The sequence below is a fragment of the Microchirus variegatus genome (assembly GCF_963457635.1).
Source record: "Microchirus variegatus genome assembly, chromosome: 5".
Taxonomy (NCBI): domain Eukaryota; kingdom Metazoa; phylum Chordata; class Actinopteri; order Pleuronectiformes; family Soleidae; genus Microchirus; species Microchirus variegatus.
In genome coordinates this window covers 3168717-3189686 of record NC_139806.1, presented here as the reverse complement: position 1 = coordinate 3189686, position 20970 = coordinate 3168717, and the positions used below count along the sequence as shown (strand labels likewise).

Below are 20970 nucleotides of genomic sequence, written 5' to 3'. Positions count from 1 at the left end.
CATATAAACTGTGTTAAATGTTAATAATCGGCTATTTCTAACATGTTTTAGCAGGAAATGTGTCACTGACTCAGGACAGAGTTAGCTTAACGTAGCCGTTTACACCTATTCCTGCTATAGCTACTGTGGCTTGTTGTCAAAATGGCTGCCAGGAAACGGTCCCTTTTCTCAGGTAGAGCCTTAAATTTAACTATGAACAGGTGTGTTTCGTTATTATATAATTTTAAATAAAATGTCTGCGGAGGGGAGAGCAAAAAAGGGGGGGAACTAAAGAGAGATGAGAGGGCTGTGTTGACTCGGCTGGTGCTCGCTAGTTAGCATGCTAACAAAGTCAAAGTAAAGGTATGAATGACAGTGATGCTAACATTAGCTTTAGCAGCGGCAAATACAGTAGGCTATATTAACGTTTTTAAACTTATCACATGATTTTCCACCTAAAGTGTAAATTATTTTCTTAATAGTATGACATGAATGAACATTTGACACTGCTAGCCCATATTACCTCGTGTTTGTATAGTTTTGTAGTGACATAGAAAGTGTTATAATTTAGCATTGTAAAGTGTTATTATTATTATTATCATTATTATTATTATTATTATAATATTAGTAGTAATAGTAGTATTCAGGATACTCAAGAGGATAAACAAACTCTTGTTTTTATATGTTTATCTGCACACACCCTACATATGAAAAAATAATAAATCATCTCCTCATTGATTGTGATCATTGCAGTTTGATAAAACATCACAGAATCTTATTTGTGCCTTTGTTTTAGAGAAGCAACAACAACAATGTTAGTTCTTTTAAAACAAACAAATGTTAAGTGTAAAGCTGCAACTAACAATTATTTTCATAATCAAAAAATCTGGTGATTATTAATCTTTTATTTACCTATTAAAACCTTAAAAAAATGTTGATAAGTGTTTGATAAAACATCACAGAATCTTATTTGTTCAGGCTCGTTTCGTGGAACAGAAACAACAAAGACAAATATTCATCCAAGTCATGACAAGACACCAAAGTACCCACCAAACAGGTCATTTCAGAAATGTAACCGGAGATGTTAAAGATTTAAACTCACTGCTACAGACTATTTCAGTTTACAGAACTCGGCCGTGACTCCAGGATAATAATAATAAAGACGGACTCCAGCGTAGAGAGGCTGAGTGAACGTGGTGTGGACTCTGTGGAGGAGAATCATGGTGTCAGAGACGCTGTAGAAGGACAGAGTACCTGCATTGTGATCCAGGTACACGCCAACCCTGGAAGACAAATTATTTGAGACTTTAGTGCTGATTCTGTTGTGAGCCAGGTAGCAACGGTTGAGTAAACAGTAGAATGCCCAGGATTTGTCCGCTGAATCCAAATACACATTGGTCTGAGTCTCCCGTCCTGCTGACGTTCTTGTATGTGACCGCGACGCCGACCCTTCCTCTCCACTCAACCTCCCAGTAGCGACGTCCAGTCAGACTCTCTCTGCTCAGGACCTGACACACATCGGTGAATCTGTCTGGTCGACTAGAATAAGACTGTTCTTCTTTCGTGACTTTTACTTTTCTGTTTCCCTCAGATAGTAACAGATTGCTGTGTTTGGATCCAGTGTGATTTCCTGTGAATATCTGAAGAATTCAGCTCTGGTCTTTGGCTCAGGTGGTGGTGGTGGCGGCGGCAAAAAAACGTCCACTCGAGACTCCGTCGCTGAGTTGCGAGGCCACGCCTCAGTCAGGACGTCCTGTAGTCGACCCATGACCTTTGACACGGCTGCTGTCGCGTCCTCAAAGTATCTCGTAGGACAGACATCGATGCTGGACGAGAGTGTAGAAGGACTGAGTGCTGACAGTGAGTGGTAGTTGAGGAGAAACTGGTTGTGGTCCTGTGTGAGCGAGAGCTGCTTCAGTTCATCTTCTCTCCTCTTCAGCGCCGCGATCTCCTGCCGCAGCTCCTGCTGAAGACCTCTGACTCGACTCACTTCAGTTTTCTGTTGGGATCTGATCTGGTGCGTCGCATCGGAGCTTCTTCTCTGCAGGAGGTGCATCGCCTCATTGACGAGCTTCTCGCTGTCCTTCACTGCTTCGTCCGCAGAACGATCGACGGCCCTCACCTGCTGTTCGAGCACCGTCACGTCGACGTCTCTGTCCACGAGTCTCTGCTGGATTTCTTTCACGCTCAGCCCCAGCTCGTTCTGCCTCTGCGTCCTCTCCGCTGCAGCTGAGACTATGTCGTGGCCTTTGTGTTGTTCCACAGAGCAGAGATAACAGATGCACCGCCGATCCGTGCGGCAGAACATCTTCATCACCTCATAGTGACGAGGGCAGATGTTCTCCTTCAGCTTCCTGGACGGCTCCAGCAGGTTGTGTTTTTTTAACGGAGGTGATTGATAATGAGGCTGGAGGTGTTCCTCACAGTAAGAGGCCAAACAAACCAAACAGGACTTAAGAGCTTTCAGTTTCCTCGCTGTGCAGACGTCACAGGCCACATCTTCTGCTCCAGCGTAGCAGTGATCGGCGGGAGCAGCTTGGAGTCCGGTCTTCTTCACCTCCTCTACTAAATCTTCCAACATGGTGTTTTTCATCAGTTTCGGCCTCGGTGTGAAGGTCTCTCTACACTGAGGGCAGCTGTAGACCATCTTCCCGTCCTCTGTGTCCCAGTGGTTGTTAATACAGTTCATGCAGTAGTTGTGTCCACAGGAAAGAGCCACTGGATCCTTCAGTGGATCCAAACAGATGGAACAACAGATTCTGTCTCGGTCCAGCTGATGTTCTTGCTGCGCCATTTTCACCTCTCAGTAATAATTACTTTCTTAGTTTCACTTTCCCAGAAGCAGAACTGGTTTGAGCCTGTCTGCTCCGGCGCTTCACCACATCGAGGCTCCTTCCGTCTTCAAACTGCACATCCGAGAGGGCAGGAACCAGGATATGTGAGCAAAAACAAAGCAGCTGTTTGAAAAGGGGAGGTTTGTCTGACAGTGACTCCTTCCAGGGAGTGACAAACATGTTGTGTTTAACCCTTTCAATTGTGTAAAAAGTGCAAATTGTGTCAAAGAGCAGTGAAATGAGCCTTTTTAGTCGCACAGACTTTTGCAGCTGCAGCTTTAGAGCATTTTCTGAGAGAGTCTGTGGCAGTGAGTTTGATCAAATGCCTCTGATTTGCCTAAAGTAGTCTGGACTACAACTTTGTGTAAATAACGCGACACCCTAAATCTTATAGTGCAACGCTTCATGACCTGAATGACCTGTTTACATAGACGATGAATGGGAAACATGGAAATCACTGGTGGACGCATACTCTTTAACACTCACAAAGTGCTCAGTAGAACCATATACCATATAAGGTTCTTTGGCTTGTGCTCATAGGAGAACCCTTTTTGGCTCCAGTTGGAACCCTTTCGGAGGGTTCCACCAAGAACACTTTTAAAACCCTTTATTCAGGAAATGGGTTTTAAAGGGTTCTCTGGATCAAAATGGTTCACACTGGAACCATTAGTGTTACCAAGAACCCTTGAAAAACCCTTTCTTCAGAAGCAAATGGTTCCAGGTAGAACCTCAACCAAAAAGAGTGTAGATGATACTGGAGGATATATATTTATAATGTTCTAAGGGTGCGTAATTGTTGTCTTGTCTCCTCTCATGATGTCATAATGTTCTTGTATTTGGCTAACTTTTAGCTAACTTTCTCCAGTACGATGGTGGCCCTTGTCTAAAAATATAAGAGGCTTGCGTGAAACTCAAAGAAAAATTTAATTATTTAGATTTTGAAGCCATTATCCACCTAAAACCCGAGGTCCGTAGCAGAAGATAAATCAGTATTAAGCTCGTTTCTATGTATGATATGAAAAAAGTAAGGTAGAAAATTTAAAACACTTCCAACAGAGTGTGTATTATTGATTTTGATTGTGTTTGTGTGATTCCTACATGAGCGGTTCAAGTGTCGGAAGGTTTTATTTATTTATTTCTTTTTCCCTGTCCCCTCCCTGTCCTTGTACCGTCGTCTGGCACAGCCTGTATCCTTGTGAACAAAGATAACCTGTGAAATTCCGGCTGCCGGCTGCCACGGCACTGACGATTCAGAGGAGCAGCTCGGGAACAGCGCCGATGACGCACCACTGGGGGAACAAGGGGTCTCGACACGGAGAGGAGCGGCAACAGGTGATCAGTAGCAGCGAATGACCACTCACAGTCCCAGAGAGAAAGTATTCACATTGAAAATACACATTTGCCAGACCTTTCGGAAACAAAAGAGAGGTGTTTATAAGATTTAAAACTGTATCGCGTTTGATACCGTGTTATGTATAACTTATCGAGATAGTTTGTACTCATAGTATTTGCACAAAAACATCTTTGGGTAACGCAGACCAACCGCTGTTTATCATCTGTATGACACTAAATAAATCTATATTATCTGCCTTTCATACAGGCGACATCCGTGTATAGGTCTCACACTCTTGGAAACAAGGGTTCCAAAAGGGTCATTCTACAAGGGCTGAGGTTCTGAAAAAGGGTTTTTAAGGGTTATTGGTAACACTAATGGTTCCAGAACGATTTTGATCCAGAGAACCCTTTAAAAACCCCTTTCCTAAATAAAGGGTTTTTTAAGGGTTCTTGGTGGAACCCTCCAAAAGGGTTAAAGCAGGGGTTCTCAAAGTTTTGATACCTGAGGGCCAATTTAGGAACCCAACATTGGACTGAGGGCCGCCAAAGGATAAAAACAGAAAGAAATCCCATTTGTAATAATTTTAATGACCAGATTGCAGTTCTACAGTTTAGCGTTAAGTAATATAAGCGTTAATATAATGTAATTTAAGCATTAATATAATATATAATATATAATATAACGCTTTATAATTTACTGGGTAATTACCCAGTATTTTGGCCATTGTTCTTACCTTCTAATTACAGGTTAATACCAAGTAACACATTTCTGTTACCATATATTTACTGGGTAAATAGCTAGTAATTGGGGGCTGTAGCTACCTGCTTATTACCAGCTTATAACACAATAATACACTAAAATTCACCATATAGAAACCAGGTAAATACCCAGTATTTTTGTTTACACTTATTGGTCTGTATCCAGTAATGTCCAATAAACATTTAACAAGCTTAGTAGCTCCTGGATTAAAACTATCAACTGTAATTCATTGTGGGGCCGCCAGAAATGTTTCTGCGGGCCGCCATTGGCCCCCGGGCCGCACTTTGAGAACCAATGGGTTAAAGGTTCCACCTGGAGCCAAAACGGGTTCTCCTATGAGGACAAGCCGGAGAACCTTATATGGTTCTACTTAGTAGAGTGTATGAACATGACAGAAGGAAGTACTACCTGAACATACTCTACACAGGTCTTTGAAGAAGCTTTGTAACGTAGATCTGTTCTCAATTACTGTATATAAAGAAATGTTTATTCTCCCTAATGTGCGCTTGTTAAAGTTATTTTATAGAGGAAGCTGTCAGTTCACTGAAATAGGAAGTACTCAGTAGACCATTAGGGAACTTTTGAGTTGATCTACTTTGGTGGCCTCCATGAAAAACACTCCACCATAGACCAGGCAGGCCCTGAAATGCTAGTACCTCAGTGGACCTTGCTGTCTCTATTGTCATTCGTACGTACAGAATAATGTTGACGGTGTTTTCACCTTTTACACCAAGATTCTAAACTCCTTCCTTTACACAGCCGTAGTCTATTCCAGGCATCGTCAGAGGCCCTCATTCCCAGCTGCCGTCAGTCCTTGTACCTCTGACTTGTGCAATCGCTTGTTCCACTCAAGGGATGGCGCGAGGCACCTTGGCCCTCTCAAGTCTGACATCTGAGCTTAGCAGAGGTTTCAGATGAGGCTGCTATTGTTAGAATGCTTGTTATTTTCTGAAGGTCGCTTGAGGAGGCGCTAAGTGTTGTAACCCGGCCTCTGTGTGGCCTTCTCTCGTCTTGCTATTTCTGCTGGCGTCCATTCAGACAATGAATTAGTCGGTGGCTGGTGCGTTTGCGTGCGTTAGTCTCAGTTCCAGTAGACGTTTGTCTGCTGATGAAGACGCACCATTGACAAAACAGGACAGTAAGGTAGGGTTTGAATCCATATTTTAATGAATCTTGCTAAAAATGTTCATGTAGTTTGTGAAAGATTTTATGTCTCATGCTTTACTACGTGCAACTGTATGTTATCTTCAACAAGAGGAGTAGATTATGAAGATGTAACTGTGTTATTTGAAAGAGAAGTGAGGCCTAAACTATGTGTTTCCCGTTAAAGAAAAGTTGTACTTTTGAATTGATCAAAAGTTTGATAAATTCTGCCTGGATCCTATTAACAGATTCAAAATGATGGGGGAAATTGATTTTAAAGTTTGTCTGCATTTATTTTCCCAAAGCATTATTATTATTATTATTAGTTGTAGTAGTAGTAGTAGTAATACGTGTTTTATATTGAATTTAAAATTTGTATGACTTTAATTCATCATTTACTACATATCTACATATTTCTCAGTTGCCTTCATATTTCTTGTTTTTCTTTTCCTTTCTTAAAATCACAGGCTTTAATTGTGAAAGGACAACAGACTGCATTGGATACACAGAAGTACTATGTTACAACAGGTAAGTCTGCAAGAACTCATTGCATGACTATGTCTTAGTATGATATGTACATATATATCTACAGTATATGTAGATATACATATTCAGCTTTTTCCCGACTGGGTCGGCTCATGGTGAACTCTTCCGTGCACAATGTGGTCGATGGCATGAGGCGTTGAAGGAGCGTGAAAGCAATTGATTATCCAAGATAGAGGTGACAGTACTGTCACCAGTATATGGTCTGTGTCTTATAATAGAAACATAACGTGACGCTGACCTCTAGTGTTCAAACCTTTCATTTCCGACAGTCATGTTGAAGTGAACACCCAAGTACAACACAGCCTCCTGGCCTGTTTACACCACTGTGTTTTAACGTTGGTGATAATGGTGTTTTTCTCAGGTGGTACTCGGTATAAAAAATTTGAGAACCACTGCAATACAATATATTGAAACCAACCCAAATTAGCCAAATTATTAACCACGAGTGATTCACAATGTAGCCAAAACTACCCATATCTCCTCATTGTACATAGCCATTGCAAAACGTCAATGTTTATCCAATCCAATCCAGTCTTATTTATAAAGCACACTTTTAAACCACAGGGCGGACCAAAGTGGGGAAAATATCAACAATAAGAGGACTAAAAAAGTTGAACAATACATAAGTTACGCATAAAAGAAACATTCAGAAGAAGAAAGAAACGAAGCTAAAACACTGACATAAAACTGTTTAAATGAGATTTAAAAACAAGAAGTGTGGAACGGAAGCTCATCCCACAATTTTCGGTGCTGAAACAGAGAAAGTTCAGTCCCCTCTAAGCTTTGACATTGTTTTTGAGACAGCCAATTTGAGTGTCACACGGGACATTAAATCGTCCATTTCATTTCAAAGCCAACCTCTCTAAAGCCGTTGTGTTGGATTAATTAATACGTTTGTGGTTTCATTCATTTGTATTAACAGACAAAGAAAAATATTTTCTTTGAATAGACAGCCACGCCATGAGAACAATGACACGACACAAATTTGAGATGCAGATTCATTTTATTCTACTGAACAATCGACATGCATAGGGAGACATGAGGCGCCTCAGAAACTCCAGACTCCAGTCCACAAGCTCTACTCCTCATCGTGTCCTTTCTGAAGAAAGAGAAAGAAAAATGTTACCACAACTCTTGGGCATATGAGTTTATTTTTTACATTAACGCTATGCTCGTTAAACGTCCCACAACAGATAGTGTAGTGGAGAAAAGACCCCAAAGTTAATATCATGAATAAATGTACACTCAGACTTGTTTGTTTATTGCCGCCACCTGCTGGTAGCACATTGTTATGTCATGTAGTGAAGCGTTCTGTTTGTATTCTCTTTTTCTGACCTGATATAACCTCAAATAACTGACCTTTGATCCCACGTCACGGCTCTTAGCGCGTAGCTTGTTGACTTGAGACTCGGCGATGTCAGCTCTCTCTTCAGCTTCGTCGAGCTCGTGTTGACTCTTGCGGAACTTGGTGAGATGAGTGTTGGCCTGTTCCTCCTATGAAACGGACACATGACACCCTCCTTACTGCCGCTCCATAACAACAAAAGAGCCCGTGTTCAGAGACCAAAATAGTGAGTACTTACAGCCTCCTCTGCAGATCTCTTGTAAGATTTGACCTTAAGCTGCAGCTTGTCCACCAAATCTTGCAGACGGGCGAGGTTCTTCCGATCCTCCTCCGTCTAAAAAACGCAGAAGGCCAAAAATAATTTAAAATTTGCTCAGTAATTACTCTCCCAGTATTCCACAAATTTACCAAAGCACTCACACTTACCTGATAGGTCAAGTCTTTGATTCGCCGCTCATATTTACGTATTCCCTTGATAGAATCGCTGGACTTTCTTTGTTCACAATCAAGTTCATTTTCCAGTTCTTTGATCTGGTGAAGAAATAACAATGAGAGTCGAGTTTGTCTGTTTTTTTTGGATGTCATGTCTATTTCTGGTAAACGATAGGTTCTTACCCTGGCCTCCAGCTTCTGCACCTGCTTCTTGCCCCCCTTCATAGCGATCTGCTCAGCTTCGTCCAGACGGTGCTGCAGGTCTTTGATGGTTTGCTCCATGTTCTTCTTCATACGCTCCAGATGAGCGCTGGTGTCCTGCTCTTTCTTCAGCTCCTCTGCCATCATGGCAGCATCAGTGATGGCCTTCTTGGCCTTCTCTTCAGCGTTTCTGCACTCCTGCACAGCGTCTTCTACTTCTGTCTGAAGCTGGGAAGTGTCAGTCTCCAGCTTCTTCTTCTGGTTTATCAGGCTGGTGTTCTGGTGTCGCATAAGAATATAATAGGTATATAAAGGTTGTGAATCAAACATGCAGGAAAATATGGATGGCCACTGTATTTTACCTGTGAGTGCAGTAGCTGCACCCTCTCGCTAACATCCATCAGCTCTTGCTCAGCAAGTTTGCGACTTCTCTCAGTTTGCTCCATAGCAGCCCTCAGTTCTTCCACTTCAGCCTGGAGCAGGGTGTTGCGCCTCTCAATAATGGCCATGTTTTCCTTCATATCGTCATTAGCTCGCATAGACTCATCAAGCTGGAGCTGAGCATCCTGTGAATTTGGACATGTATAGTCAAGCAAATTGTAAAGGAGAGGTAAAACCATCAGAAGTTTGTTTTTCCTTCACGAGTGTATACCTTCAAATGTGCATGAACAGATTTCAGTTGTTTCTGGGCCTCAGCTGCCTGCCTGTTGGCTTGACTCAGCTGGATCTCCATCTCATTGAGGTCTCCCTCCATCTTCTTCTTGATACGCAGGGCCTCGTTCCTGCTGCGAGTCTCCGCCTCAAGAGAGCTCTGAAGAGTGTCCACGGTTCGCTGTTGGTTTCTCTTCGCTTGCTCCATCTCTTCATCTTTTTCAGACAGTTTGCGCTCAATGTCAGCTTTGACCTGATTGAACTCCAGCTGGGCTCTGAGAATCTTTCCTTCCTCATGCTCCAGAGAGGCCTAAGATGACAGAAAATAATGTCAATAACTAAAAGTCGATAACTAAAAGTTGCACTTCATAGACATCAGAATTTACATTATACCTCTGCCTCCTCCAGAGCTGTCTGTATGTCTGACTTCTCTTGTTCCAGTTGTTTACGAATCTTCTCAAGCTCGTGAATACTTTTTCCTCCCTCACCAATTTGTTCAGTGAGGTCAGATATTTCCTCTAAGACACAACATTAAACACAATTATTGTCTTGATGAGGTTTCAGACATTGTATATAATTATTGGTTGAGCCATGAGAACATTTTTTGGGTGCAAAAGAGTTTCAAACTCATTCTCTTACCCTGCAGGTTCTTGTTCTCTCTCTTCATGGTCTCCAGATGTTCAAGAGCTTCTTCATAGGAGTTCTTCAGTTTGAAGAGCTCAGTGCTCAAAGACCTGGCTTCCTTTTGAGAGCTTTCAAGCTCTGACTGAGACTCCTCATACTTCTGTTTCCACTCAGACAGGATCTAAAAAGAATGGAAAAACCGTTGGCATGTGGACGGAAATTGACAGTCTCCATTGGTAAAGCCACCACATGCATATTTTCTGTTCCATTTGTAATCTTCTTGCTACCTTTTTTGAGAAATAAGCCTCAACTGGAACTGTTTCAGTCAAGTTCCCTAGAAGACTTCTGAAGTTGTACTAGCAGCTTCAAAATGTACTTAGAAGTTGCACATCCACTAGAAAGTGGCAGGTTGAATGTTGGCCAATCCAGTGGTTGAGACACTGCACCATTAACAAAATCTTTTTTGAAGTACTTTACCTTGTCAAAGTTCCTTTGCTTCTTGTCCAGAGCAGCAGCAGCAGCATTAGACCTCTCCACATCCACCATGAGATCTTCAATCTCATTCTGCAGCCTGTGTTTGGTCTTCTCCAGAGAGGAACATTTAGCGTTCACTGCTTCAACAGCTTCCTCAGCATCCTGCAGACGCTGAGCCAGCTTTTTTCTGGAGTGCAGCACAATCCAATCAACATTATATCCTTGTAAACTGTACCAAAGTATGATGTGTTTTACTCACTTGGCCTCCTCCAGCTCCTCGGTCCTCTGGATGGCATCAGTTTCGTACTTAGTTCTCCACACAGCCACCTCAGAGTTGGCCTTGGACATGCCACGCTGCAGTTCACCCTTGGCCTCCTGCTCCTCCTCATACTGCTCTCTGAGAAGGTCACAGTCATGGCGAGAAGACTGCACTGCATGAGCTAAAGCATTCTTGGCCTATAAAAGAATAACACATTAATTCCTCATGTACATACTCCATATTTACTCCATAAGGTTGTAAAAACTTCCTTTACTACCTTGACTTCCTCCTCCAGTTGTCTTTTAAGGTCTTCAATTTGTTGAGAGTAGGACTGTTTTCCTCTGGTGAGCTGAGACACCAAAGAGTCTTTTTCCTCAACCTGCCTTGAAAGTTCACCTAATTTTGAAGAAAGGATGAAATGAGGACATATCCCGTCCAAAGGGAAGGTAATTTTCAAGTTCAAATCAAACGCATACCATTTTCAGTTTGAAGTTTGGCTTTCTGCATGGTGAAGTCATTGATGACACGGTGTCCTTCTTCTGCCTTTGTTTTATATTCATTCATCTGATCTTCCAGAGACCTGTTCATCTTCTCCAAGTTATTCTGAGGAGACAATATAACACCTGGCTCACAGGAGAGGTGTAAACTCAAAACTACATTTAGTAGAAAAGTTTAGTGTATTTTACCTTTGTCTTCACAATATGTTCCATATTGGAGACGACATCGTCCAGCTCCAGTCTGAGCTCACTCTTTTCCTTCTCCAGTTTCTGCTTGACTCTCTGCAGGTTGTCTATCTGCTCTCCCAGGTCAGCGACGCTGTCAGCTTGTTTCTTCCTGAGTGTGGCAGCAGTGGATTCATGCTGCAGAGTGGCCTCTTCAAGGTCTCTGCGCAGTTTCTGGAACTCGGCCTCCCTCTTCTTGTTCATCTCAATCTGGGCAGATGTTGCTCCACCAGCCTCCTCCAGCCTCTCACTGATCTCCTCCAGCTCTCTGGCCAAGTCTGCTCTCTGCTTCTCCACCTTGGCTCTTGCAGCTCGCTCTGCCTCCAGCTCTTCCTCAAGCTCTTCAATGCGAGCCTGTTGAGCCAAAATTAAGTTTAGCTTTATCTACTAGACTACAAGTTGCAGATGATATTGTAGGAGTTAATTTGTTTTCTTATTATTGAACATTACCTGCAGCTCCTTCAATTTTTTCTGGAGCTGGGCACTTATTATTTGTTCATCTTCTATTTTGCTATTGAGTTGGTTTATTTCAAAATCTTTCCTGTGGATAAAGAAAAACAGTTAACTGCATCATCAGTTTGTAGCAGACGACACTTTGTGTAGTATCTATAAGTGGATGTTTTACTTTTTCAGCCGCTCTTCAAGTTGCTGTTTATCATTTTCTAGATCCATGATACTCTCGTGTGCTAGCTTCAGGTCTCCTTCAAGCTTTCGCTTTGCTCTCTCAAGATCCATACGTATTTTCTTCTCTTGTTCCAGAGATCCTTCAAGCTGTGGATGACAATATTTATTGCGTTTGTATACATTTTCTTTATCTTACTGTTACCATGCCACCAAATGGTCATTGACTACATTCTCACATCATCCACTTGCTGTTCCAGCTTGACTTTGGCCTTGGTCAGAGTGTTGACTTTGTCTTCTTCACTCTGCAGATCATCCAGTGTTTGCTGATGAGCCTCCTGTAAGGCTTTCTTTTCCTTGGTTAACTTGGCAATGATTTCATCCAGCGCCGCCATCTCCTCAGTCAGGTTCTTTACCTGTGGTCAGAGGTCATTTCTAGTTAAAAACAACTCAATGCAGAATATATTTGGACACCATCATTTTGCTGTGATTGGTGTTTGTGGTACCTTGTTCTCAGTGGCATGCTTCTCTTTTTCCACTTTAGCCAGAGTTAACTCTAAGTCATCAATGTCTTTCTTCAACTCAGAGCACTCATCCTCCAGCTTCCTCTTCTTGGCAGTCAGATCAGCGTTCATCTCCTCCTCATCATCCAGCCTTTCAGTCAACTCTTTGATTTTTGCCTCCAGCTGAATCTTACTCTTGATCAGACCCTCACATCTTTCTTCAGCATCACCAAGATTGTCTTGCTCCTGTTGTTAAAAAGGCACAGCTTTACACCACAACTGTCTCTGTTTAATGTTGATATATTTAGTATTGCTGACAGTGACAGATTGTGAACATACAGCCTGAACTTGGAGCTGCAGGTCATTCTTCTCTTGGAGAAGAGAAACCATTTTTTCTTCAAGTTCCTTCCTACGGGCTTCCGATTTTGCGTAAGCCTCTTTCAGTTTGGTGAACTCTTCCTTCATGTTGGCCATCTCCTTCTCAGACTCTGCTGACTTCAGCAGGGGCTTGATTTTAAAGTACATCTTCATCCAGGGCCAATTCTTGACCCCCATGAAGGCACGGATGTTCCACTGGATCACAAGCAGTGAATCCCTGTCGATGAAATTGTCATATTTTAATGACACTGTTTTTGGCAGAAAGGATCCAGTTGATCAATGGTTGCATAGACTGCCATTTTCACTACACTCAAATCAATTTCCACCTCTGTCCGTGCACTCCTATATTCATCTGTTTCAAGTACAGATAGAAAAGCTACTTCTTGAATATAATTCATTTGACATATTTACCTGCGTTCAACAATCTTCTGGAATTCAATTCTTGCCAGAAGACCTCGTGACCGGGCTTGAATACCAGTAATAATGAGTGCAAGCCGGTCATCTCGCATCTCCTCTAGCTGACCCAGCAGTCCAGCTTTGAAGAACACCTTTTTAATGGAGTAAGATTCAACAGAAATACTTATTATCATATATAGCCATACAATATCCAAGTAAGTCTATCTATCCATACCAATGGTCAATGGTCAGTCTGTTACACAAAATTGATTTTCTCCTGATCTTTGAAGCATTAAACACACTGACCTTGGTGTGCCCCAATTTGTACTGGCTGTGGTCAATATCCAGAGAACCCAACAGTTTCTCTGCAGCCTTCTTGTTGTCAATGAACTGTCCCTCGGGAATGGCATTGGGGTTCAAAATACGGTATCTTTGACACAAATAAAAAAACACATTGGTCATATTATGAAAATAGAGACATACTAATTTCAACAAAATGATTTTCATTGTAAGGTGTAACTGTGAGTTGTTTGTCACATGCAAACCTCTGTTTGAAATCTCCGTAGAGGATCCTGTTGGGGAAACCTTTCCTGCAGATCCTGATGCCCTCCAGCACACCGTTACAGCGCAGCTGGTGCATCACCAGGGGATTCTCCATGGCCCCAGGAGTCTTTGTCTCGTTGGGGATGATGCAGCGCACAAAGTGAGGGTGAGTAGACCTCAAGTTGGTCATCAGCTTGTTCAGATTCTCCTGCAAATGTATGTCCAAGCTATTAAATCAACCGATAGAATTCTGTCATAGCTGTCCACATGTTTTAGATGTTGTGTGTTTTCATAAACTGTCAATGTAGTTTTACAATATCCTTGTGCAATACAAATCATGTTATTTGTGAGTTGTGGTTTTTAAAAGTGTAAATGAAAGAAAAAGGCATTTTACCCTGTGCAAAGCTGATACAGTCTGGAAGGATGAACCTTTCTTCTTGCTACCTTTGCCCTTCCCACCACCGTCCTGGCCTAAATAAAAAAATAATTTTGTTAAATGCTATAATCAGAAAACTCAACAGTTATTCCTGGTTACTCATTCATTTCAACATACCTGAATCAGCCCCCGAATACCCAGCAAAAAGGATGCCTAAAATTTTCATGTTAGACTTCTGGAAAAGGGTAACTACAGTCTCATTCAGGGGGTCCTTGTTCTTCACCAGCCAGTTATTGATGTTGTAATCAACAGTACCAGCATAGTGAACCAATGAGAAGTGGGCCTCTGGTCTCCCTTTGATAACTCTGGGCTTTTGGAAGTTGCCAGATTTGCCCAGATGGTTGTCATAGAGCTTAGCTTTAAAAGTAGCATCGGAGGCTTTGGGGAACATGCACTCCTCTTCAAGGATGGACATGATACCCATGGGCTGAAGAGACAAAGTATGAATTAGTTTGGAAAAGAAAGTATTTTATTCTTGTGGTTTTTCATGTCGTCATCTCTCACCTTCTCAATGAGGTCAATACAGGCCTGCAAATCCATACCAAAATCAATGAAAGTCCATTCAATGCCCTCTTTCTTGTACTCTTCCTGCTCCAGCACAAACATGTGGTGGTTGAAAAACTGTTGCAGTTTTTCATTGGTGAAGTTGATGCACATCTGCTCAAAGGTGTTGAACTGTTGGGACATCAACAGTTAGCATTAACTCAATGAAGGCTGTCGGTAACGTTCATGATTTTTGGATTTCATTCCACTCACATCAAAGATTTCAAACCCAGCGATGTCCAGTACACCAATGAAGTACTGGCGAGGCTGTTTGGTGTCCAGGGAATTGTTGATTCTCACGACCATCCACAGGAACATTTTCTCATACACTGACTTTGACAGTGCACCAACAGCATAGTACACCTTTGGGCAAAAAGTTAAATATCTTTAAAACGTAACCTTTTTTGAAGTTAAATTAATCTACCATATAAACATCTTCTTGTACACAGTACCTGGGCGACGTTCTGCCCCTTGGTGACCCACTCATTTCCTACTTTGACTCTTGGGTGACAGAGACCTTTGATGAGGTCGGCAGAGTTCAGGCCCATCAGATACGCAACTTTGTCAGCATCTGAGGAAGTGACGACATGTAAGTCCTACAGCTCTGTCTTTTAAACTGACTCCAGAGTTGTGCCAAATCACTATTGAATGTCATACTCTCAGTGCCATCAGCCTCAGCCTGTTCCTCTCGCTGCTTCTGCTTAAACTTCATGTTGCCATAGTGCATGATGGCTCCAGTCAGTTTGTAAATACCGTTCTTCTCTTCTTGAGTGAAGCCCAGCACATCAAAGGCATCCTAATTGAAATAGACATACGGCAATGTCATTTTGATGTCTTATTTCGTCATTATTTGTTCTTTGACTCAACATTGTTTGCTCACATCAGTGGCCTTCAGCTCCTCAGCATCATTGATGGAAGCTACAGTTGTTTCTCCTTGAGAGATGAAGGCATAGTCATAGGGGTTGTTGGTGATGAGCAGCATTTCTACAAAGAGATTAAACAGAAGTAGATATTATTTATTCATGATACAGTGTTTGACACAGTTAGAGCCATGTGTATGTCACACTCACCCAGAAGTTCAGGCCTTGCCTGAGACAAGATCTGGTAGAAAATGTGGTAGTCCCTCTCAGCTTTAAGCTGGTAGGTCACACGAGACTTCTCCAGAAGGTCTATTAGAAATATCATTTATGTTATTGTGTTGTAGTAATGATAATAATAATGAAATGGTGAGTGGGAGCCTGTTCTACAGGCGTGGCACCTTAACTGCATCTATTTTTGGTGAAGTTTGTAGGATTATGCACAAAAGTGTTCAAAACTGTAGTTTGATGATAACAATGTATCGGGCAGGACAAGACAAGTTTTTGCTTCTCCCGCTTTCCCTTTGGACCATGTGTATGAATTAAACTGAGAGGATGTGTGATGATGATTGATCTTACTGACATGCCCGAAATAAACAGATCAAAACAAAGACATGCAGGTCAAGAGGCTCAAAGTCTAAACATGGGAAAGTAAATGAAGGGAACAAATGTATTCACACTTACAAGTCTCAATGTCAGCAGAGGCCAACTTTCCTCGGTTGTCAAAATGAATTCTGATAAATTTACCCTAAGATGAAAAATAGTGTTCATTGAAATTTAAAAAACAAAAACAAAACAACAACAAAATTGGTCATGACGTAACCACACTACAATACTCACAAATCTAGAGGAGTTATCATTCCTGATCGTCTTGGCGTTACCAAAGGCCTCCAGAGCTGGGTTAGCCTGGATGATTTGATCCTCCAGGGTTCCCTGGTTTTGATAATAATAGGCAATACCTTTAAAAATATATATTATACTATTGACATCTTTTTTTTATATACTTGATCAGAACATATGTCGTGCGTACCTTCTTTTCTGATGCAGCGTCTTTCTTTAGACCTGGGGCAGCTGCAATGCTGGCAAAATACTGAATGACACGTTTGGTGTTGACAGTCTTTCCAGCACCGGATTCTCCACTGGGTGGAAAAGAGACGGAGAGTTTTAGTCAAAAGCTGATCGTCCTGAGAAGATCTTAGTTTGCTGTGTGACTTACGTGATAAGGATTGACTGGTTTTCTCTGTCTGTCGTTGAGAGAAACGTCCAGTTAAAAATGGCATAATGGAAATTGAGAAGAGCGTGAAGGATTAAACGGATTACGTACCTGACAGCATGTACTGGTAGGCGTTGTCAGAGATGGAGAAGATGTGAGGAGGAGCTTCACTCCTCTTCTTCCCTCTGTAGGCAACAACCACTTCTTTGTTATAGACTGGCAGCCCCTTGTAGGGGTTGACAGTCACACAGAAGAGGCCAGAGTAGGTCTATCGTGGTAAAATAGGGTTTTTAGACACTGAGTGATGGAAAGTGAACAAAGTTACAGATGAAGCATCTGTATCTTACATAGATCATCCATGCTGCGTAACGCTCTTTGAGGTTAAACAGCACAGCGGGCTCATGGAGGAAAGTGAACATGGCCATGTCTTCAATTTTATCAAACTTTGGCGGGTTCTGAGGGTGGACGTCACACTCCTTCACTGTCACGGTCTGTAGAAGGATATTGCAACTGTTAAACAAGGGTCCAGACTTGTTTAAGTGTAAACTTTAAACTTAACTGATGATATACGATTTACACACCTTTCCAAATTCCGTGTTAACGGTGACTTTGTCACCATCGCGATTAGTTACGGAAGCCTTGACGTACTCGACCTCAGCGTCAGGGACAAAACATTCCTTCTTCATGTCAAATATACGAGTCTGGGCCTCCAAACGCTCCTTATCCGACTTCCTGAGATAAGAGGCAGCAGGCCCAAATTCGGCCATGAGAGCATCCCCCATTTCTCCACCTTTGAAGAGTAAATGATTACTGTCTTTATGACAGATTTTGTTAAAAAAAAATAAAAAAGACGCATAAACACGGGCTATATTGCAATATTATAACAAAAATCCACATGCTATGACCCCCAAAATCTTATATAGGGCCCCACTTTTCACTGTAAAATATAGACAAACCAATTTGGTGCCTAATATAATATAGTTTATTTTCAATTCTGTAACACCTTCTATTATTTAAATAAATCAACTAACCATTTCCAACAGGTATGCTTGTCAAAAGAGTCACAACTTAATTTCATGCATGTGTTATTAATAATTCTTCAGTAAAAGGTTCAAAAAAATTCAGCAAATTTATTTGGGGACACAAAAGAAATCTGCTACGATCTCTCTGGGCCCGAGGTGTGGTTGTATTATTTGTCTCTGGGAATGATTTAAATCTCTTATGCTTAAGCGTAAGTCACCTCAGTAATGTGTGTCTCACCTTTTCATGACAGAAAACCCACTTCTATATCATAAAATACTGGCAACCAAAAACAGCAGAATCACATATGGACTACTTCATCACATACAGTGTGATGTGTCGTTTTTGTAGAATTTTACCTGATGCGTTTCACTCCACAGGAACTTGGGATTCGTGCTATGTATCTGAGGAAGACAAGAAAACAAACAAATACCGTATTACGTCATTGTTTGAATAAGATAATACGAACAAAATCATTTAAAAAAGGAACAGTGATCAAATAGTTCTTCTCACCACATTACTAAGGTTATGGTGAGGGTTAACGTAATGGGAAGCACCGTCTAAATATAGTTAAGAGTAACTTAAGAGTCTGAAACATCTTATGATGCAGCAGTTCAAGTGGCTTTTTCTTACCTCTGACTGTCAACCTGCGTCAGCTGAATTGATGGAACCAGTGGCTGCCACCGCGCTGCCTCCCCATTAATAAAGGCTGTTCGTGATCCCAAATATGGGGTTGAATTTCAGGGAAATGGCATCCAGATTGCCTATCACAAAAAGCATTCTCCAAATTGGGTCGAGCCCAGTGCTGCTATTTGTGCTGCTCTCACCTTGTGGACACTGTCACTCTGGACCATGACAAAAGAAAGGGAGGAGGCAGAAAGTGAGGGAGCAGGGACAGGCTGCAGTCCATCAAGTTATCCTCGTCTGTCCTTTTCAGATTTAGACAGAGTTATCGGGAGCAAAGTGGGTTATAATAATACTTGATTCACTTTAAATTCATCAAAATTCTTAATATTTAAATTCAAATATCGGCCTTTGTCATATTATACAACATCAACAAGTGACAAAACTTTAAATTAAAGCCAGATTATTGTCTCACTTTTGCCTTGACACTAAAAAATCTATAGAGGAATTACATTTTCTATGTGTATTTGATGATATATTCACCGTATTTGTATCACAGACCTGCCTGTGCTATTGTACTCTTGCTATATTAAGGAGGCAAGTCGACGAGCAGGATTTATGGGACATCAAACGTCCACAGCTCCGTACTTCAACAATCATGCGACAAGTGACGGGGCGTGAAATACATTTCAAGAGAGACAATGAAGAGCTGCAGCTGTTGTCTGCTGTAAAGCAAGACGGGGCCAAGGTCACAGCTGTGAGATCTCTTTTATTATCACTCACCACTGGCAACAGTAAGATCTACACGCACCAGTCCAACACTGGACACGTGGCGTTGTTTCCTTTTCTTTAGAAAGTGTTGAGAGTCTCCACATTCAAGCTGAAGTTCATGTTACACAAATACATGTTGCTCGACTTGAAGAGCTGGACCAGGGCACGACTCTGTACTGAACAAGTGTCAAACTCCATCCGTTATATTGGTTGTAAATCGGGTCAAACGGATGAAATTTTCTGGTTTGGAAACAAATGTGTGTTAAAGGATAAGAAACCTTTTTATCCTTGAGGGAGGATAAATTATGCCTTTACCACTAAATGGTAAAAGCAAATAAGTAAACAAAGGATGATATTCAGAAATGACTGAAATGTCATAAGGGTTTTGTCGATTGCGATGGTTTGATCTCACTTGACGCTTTATTTATAACCTGTGTTTGCACCCTCTTATCCTTCTATGGTGGCCCTGACTTAAAAGTTTGCGCCACCTACTGCTTAACTAGATGAACTAACCAATCTGAAGACGAGTGGGTGGTTTCTTTTACAGAACTTTTGATATCTTTATATTTCATAACGTGTGACCGCCAATAATTTACGACTGGCTTTGCCCGATGAGTTGGGTGCGATTCATGCAAACATACTTCTGGCTAGGTAACATACATACAGATCAAAGCGAGGCGAGGGCCTTGTCTGTCTCGGGCTAGGCGTAAAAACCTGCTGCGTGGCTAGTGGGAACACAAAATGTGTTTTTAGCTATAAATCCAGCAAACAGTTGGTGCTCAACCCTTAATTGAAGAGTATCCAACGTATTGTTTAAGGCTTTGTGTGTGGAAAAAAAAAGTCTTACTAGACCTATGAGATGGCAAAGAAAGGCAAGGATTATTGTTTTTTTGACACAAAAGTCTTGAGCTTTAACTCATCAGGTAAATTTTACTATTAACATCATTTCAGTGCAAAGAACAGCTTCTCCTACTCGGCTCGACTGATTTGAAATTTGCTACTAATGACTGTAATGTCATTGAAAATGTGCATCGTGTTGAAACTTAAACCATTAGTACATTCAAAAAGCAACATATACTGTAGTACACCACAGTGTTTTTACCACAGTGGCTTTAGCGCCACCTGCTGTTAAACATAAGAAGAACCCTGACCCTGACACTTAACTTTTCGATGATACGTGTGATGGTCAGAACATCGTGGATGACATAGTTGCAAAAAAGCCCAACAACACATGTCTGCAATGGGAACTTTTGGTGCCAATAACAGAGGAGTCGTTTTGTCCATTAAGCTACAAAAGATTAAGTAAAAAAAAGATCTATAGGGGCCATCCCCTCAAAAAATATTTTTACCATTAAATATTTAATGACAACAATGACATAAAATGAAGAGAAGGAAAGTCACCGGTTTGTGTTTGCGTGATCCCCTTACATACATATCCAATGCTTGTGCCCTGAAACACTGTCAAAGTGCTGTGACCTGCACTTCACACTTCTGTTCGAAACATGGCTGCTGCAAGTGCCCTTGGCCTGATCCAGTTGACAAGGCATTGTTTTCTTCTATGTATCCTTGAGGACAAAGATAACTTGTGAAATTCCTGCCGGGTTCCTTTGGGGACAGCTTGTGACGCTGGTGGTCAGGGAAGGTTTTTGTTTTTCCGTTGACCAACGGCAACAGGTGATAAGCCCCGTCAGACCCCACTTACTGTACTCTGTATACTGTGTAGTGTTGTGTACAAGGTTGCGCTGAATTAGTCTATAGAA

General features: G+C 41.7%; 1 protein-coding gene and 1 pseudogene across 2 annotated transcripts; both read right to left on the bottom strand.

Moving 5' to 3' along the window:
• Positions 1-1090: 1090 nt before the first annotated feature.
• LOC310927686 (E3 ubiquitin/ISG15 ligase TRIM25-like) lies at positions 1091-2773 on the bottom strand (annotated as a pseudogene). The gene has a single exon. The product of its transcript is annotated as an E3 ubiquitin/ISG15 ligase TRIM25-like (transcript).
• Positions 2774-7581: 4808 nt separating this feature from the next.
• Positions 7582-18557, bottom strand: LOC310927747 (myosin-7-like). Its single transcript, XM_083890133.1, has 39 exons — positions 18449-18557; positions 18175-18219; positions 17377-17585; positions 17143-17286; positions 16907-17063; positions 16799-16826; positions 16613-16721; positions 16423-16515; positions 16267-16330; positions 15796-15894; positions 15606-15709; positions 15383-15521; positions 15178-15296; positions 14939-15088; positions 14687-14857; positions 14300-14609; positions 14141-14217; positions 13749-13954; positions 13510-13633; positions 13219-13355; positions 12769-13024; positions 12433-12675; positions 12166-12342; positions 11931-12076; positions 11756-11846; positions 11270-11659; positions 11060-11186; positions 10861-10979; positions 10584-10780; positions 10328-10511; positions 9866-10031; positions 9620-9744; positions 9228-9536; positions 8938-9141; positions 8558-8854; positions 8369-8473; positions 8181-8276; positions 7957-8091; positions 7582-7696 (listed from the first exon to the last, which is right to left on the bottom strand). The coding sequence occupies exons 3-39, from the start codon at positions 17575-17577 to the stop codon at positions 7676-7678; spliced, it is 5820 nt and encodes a 1939-aa protein (XP_083746259.1). The 5' UTR covers positions 17578-17585; positions 18175-18219; positions 18449-18557; the 3' UTR covers positions 7582-7675.
• Between the last annotated feature and the right edge of the window lie 2413 nt (positions 18558-20970).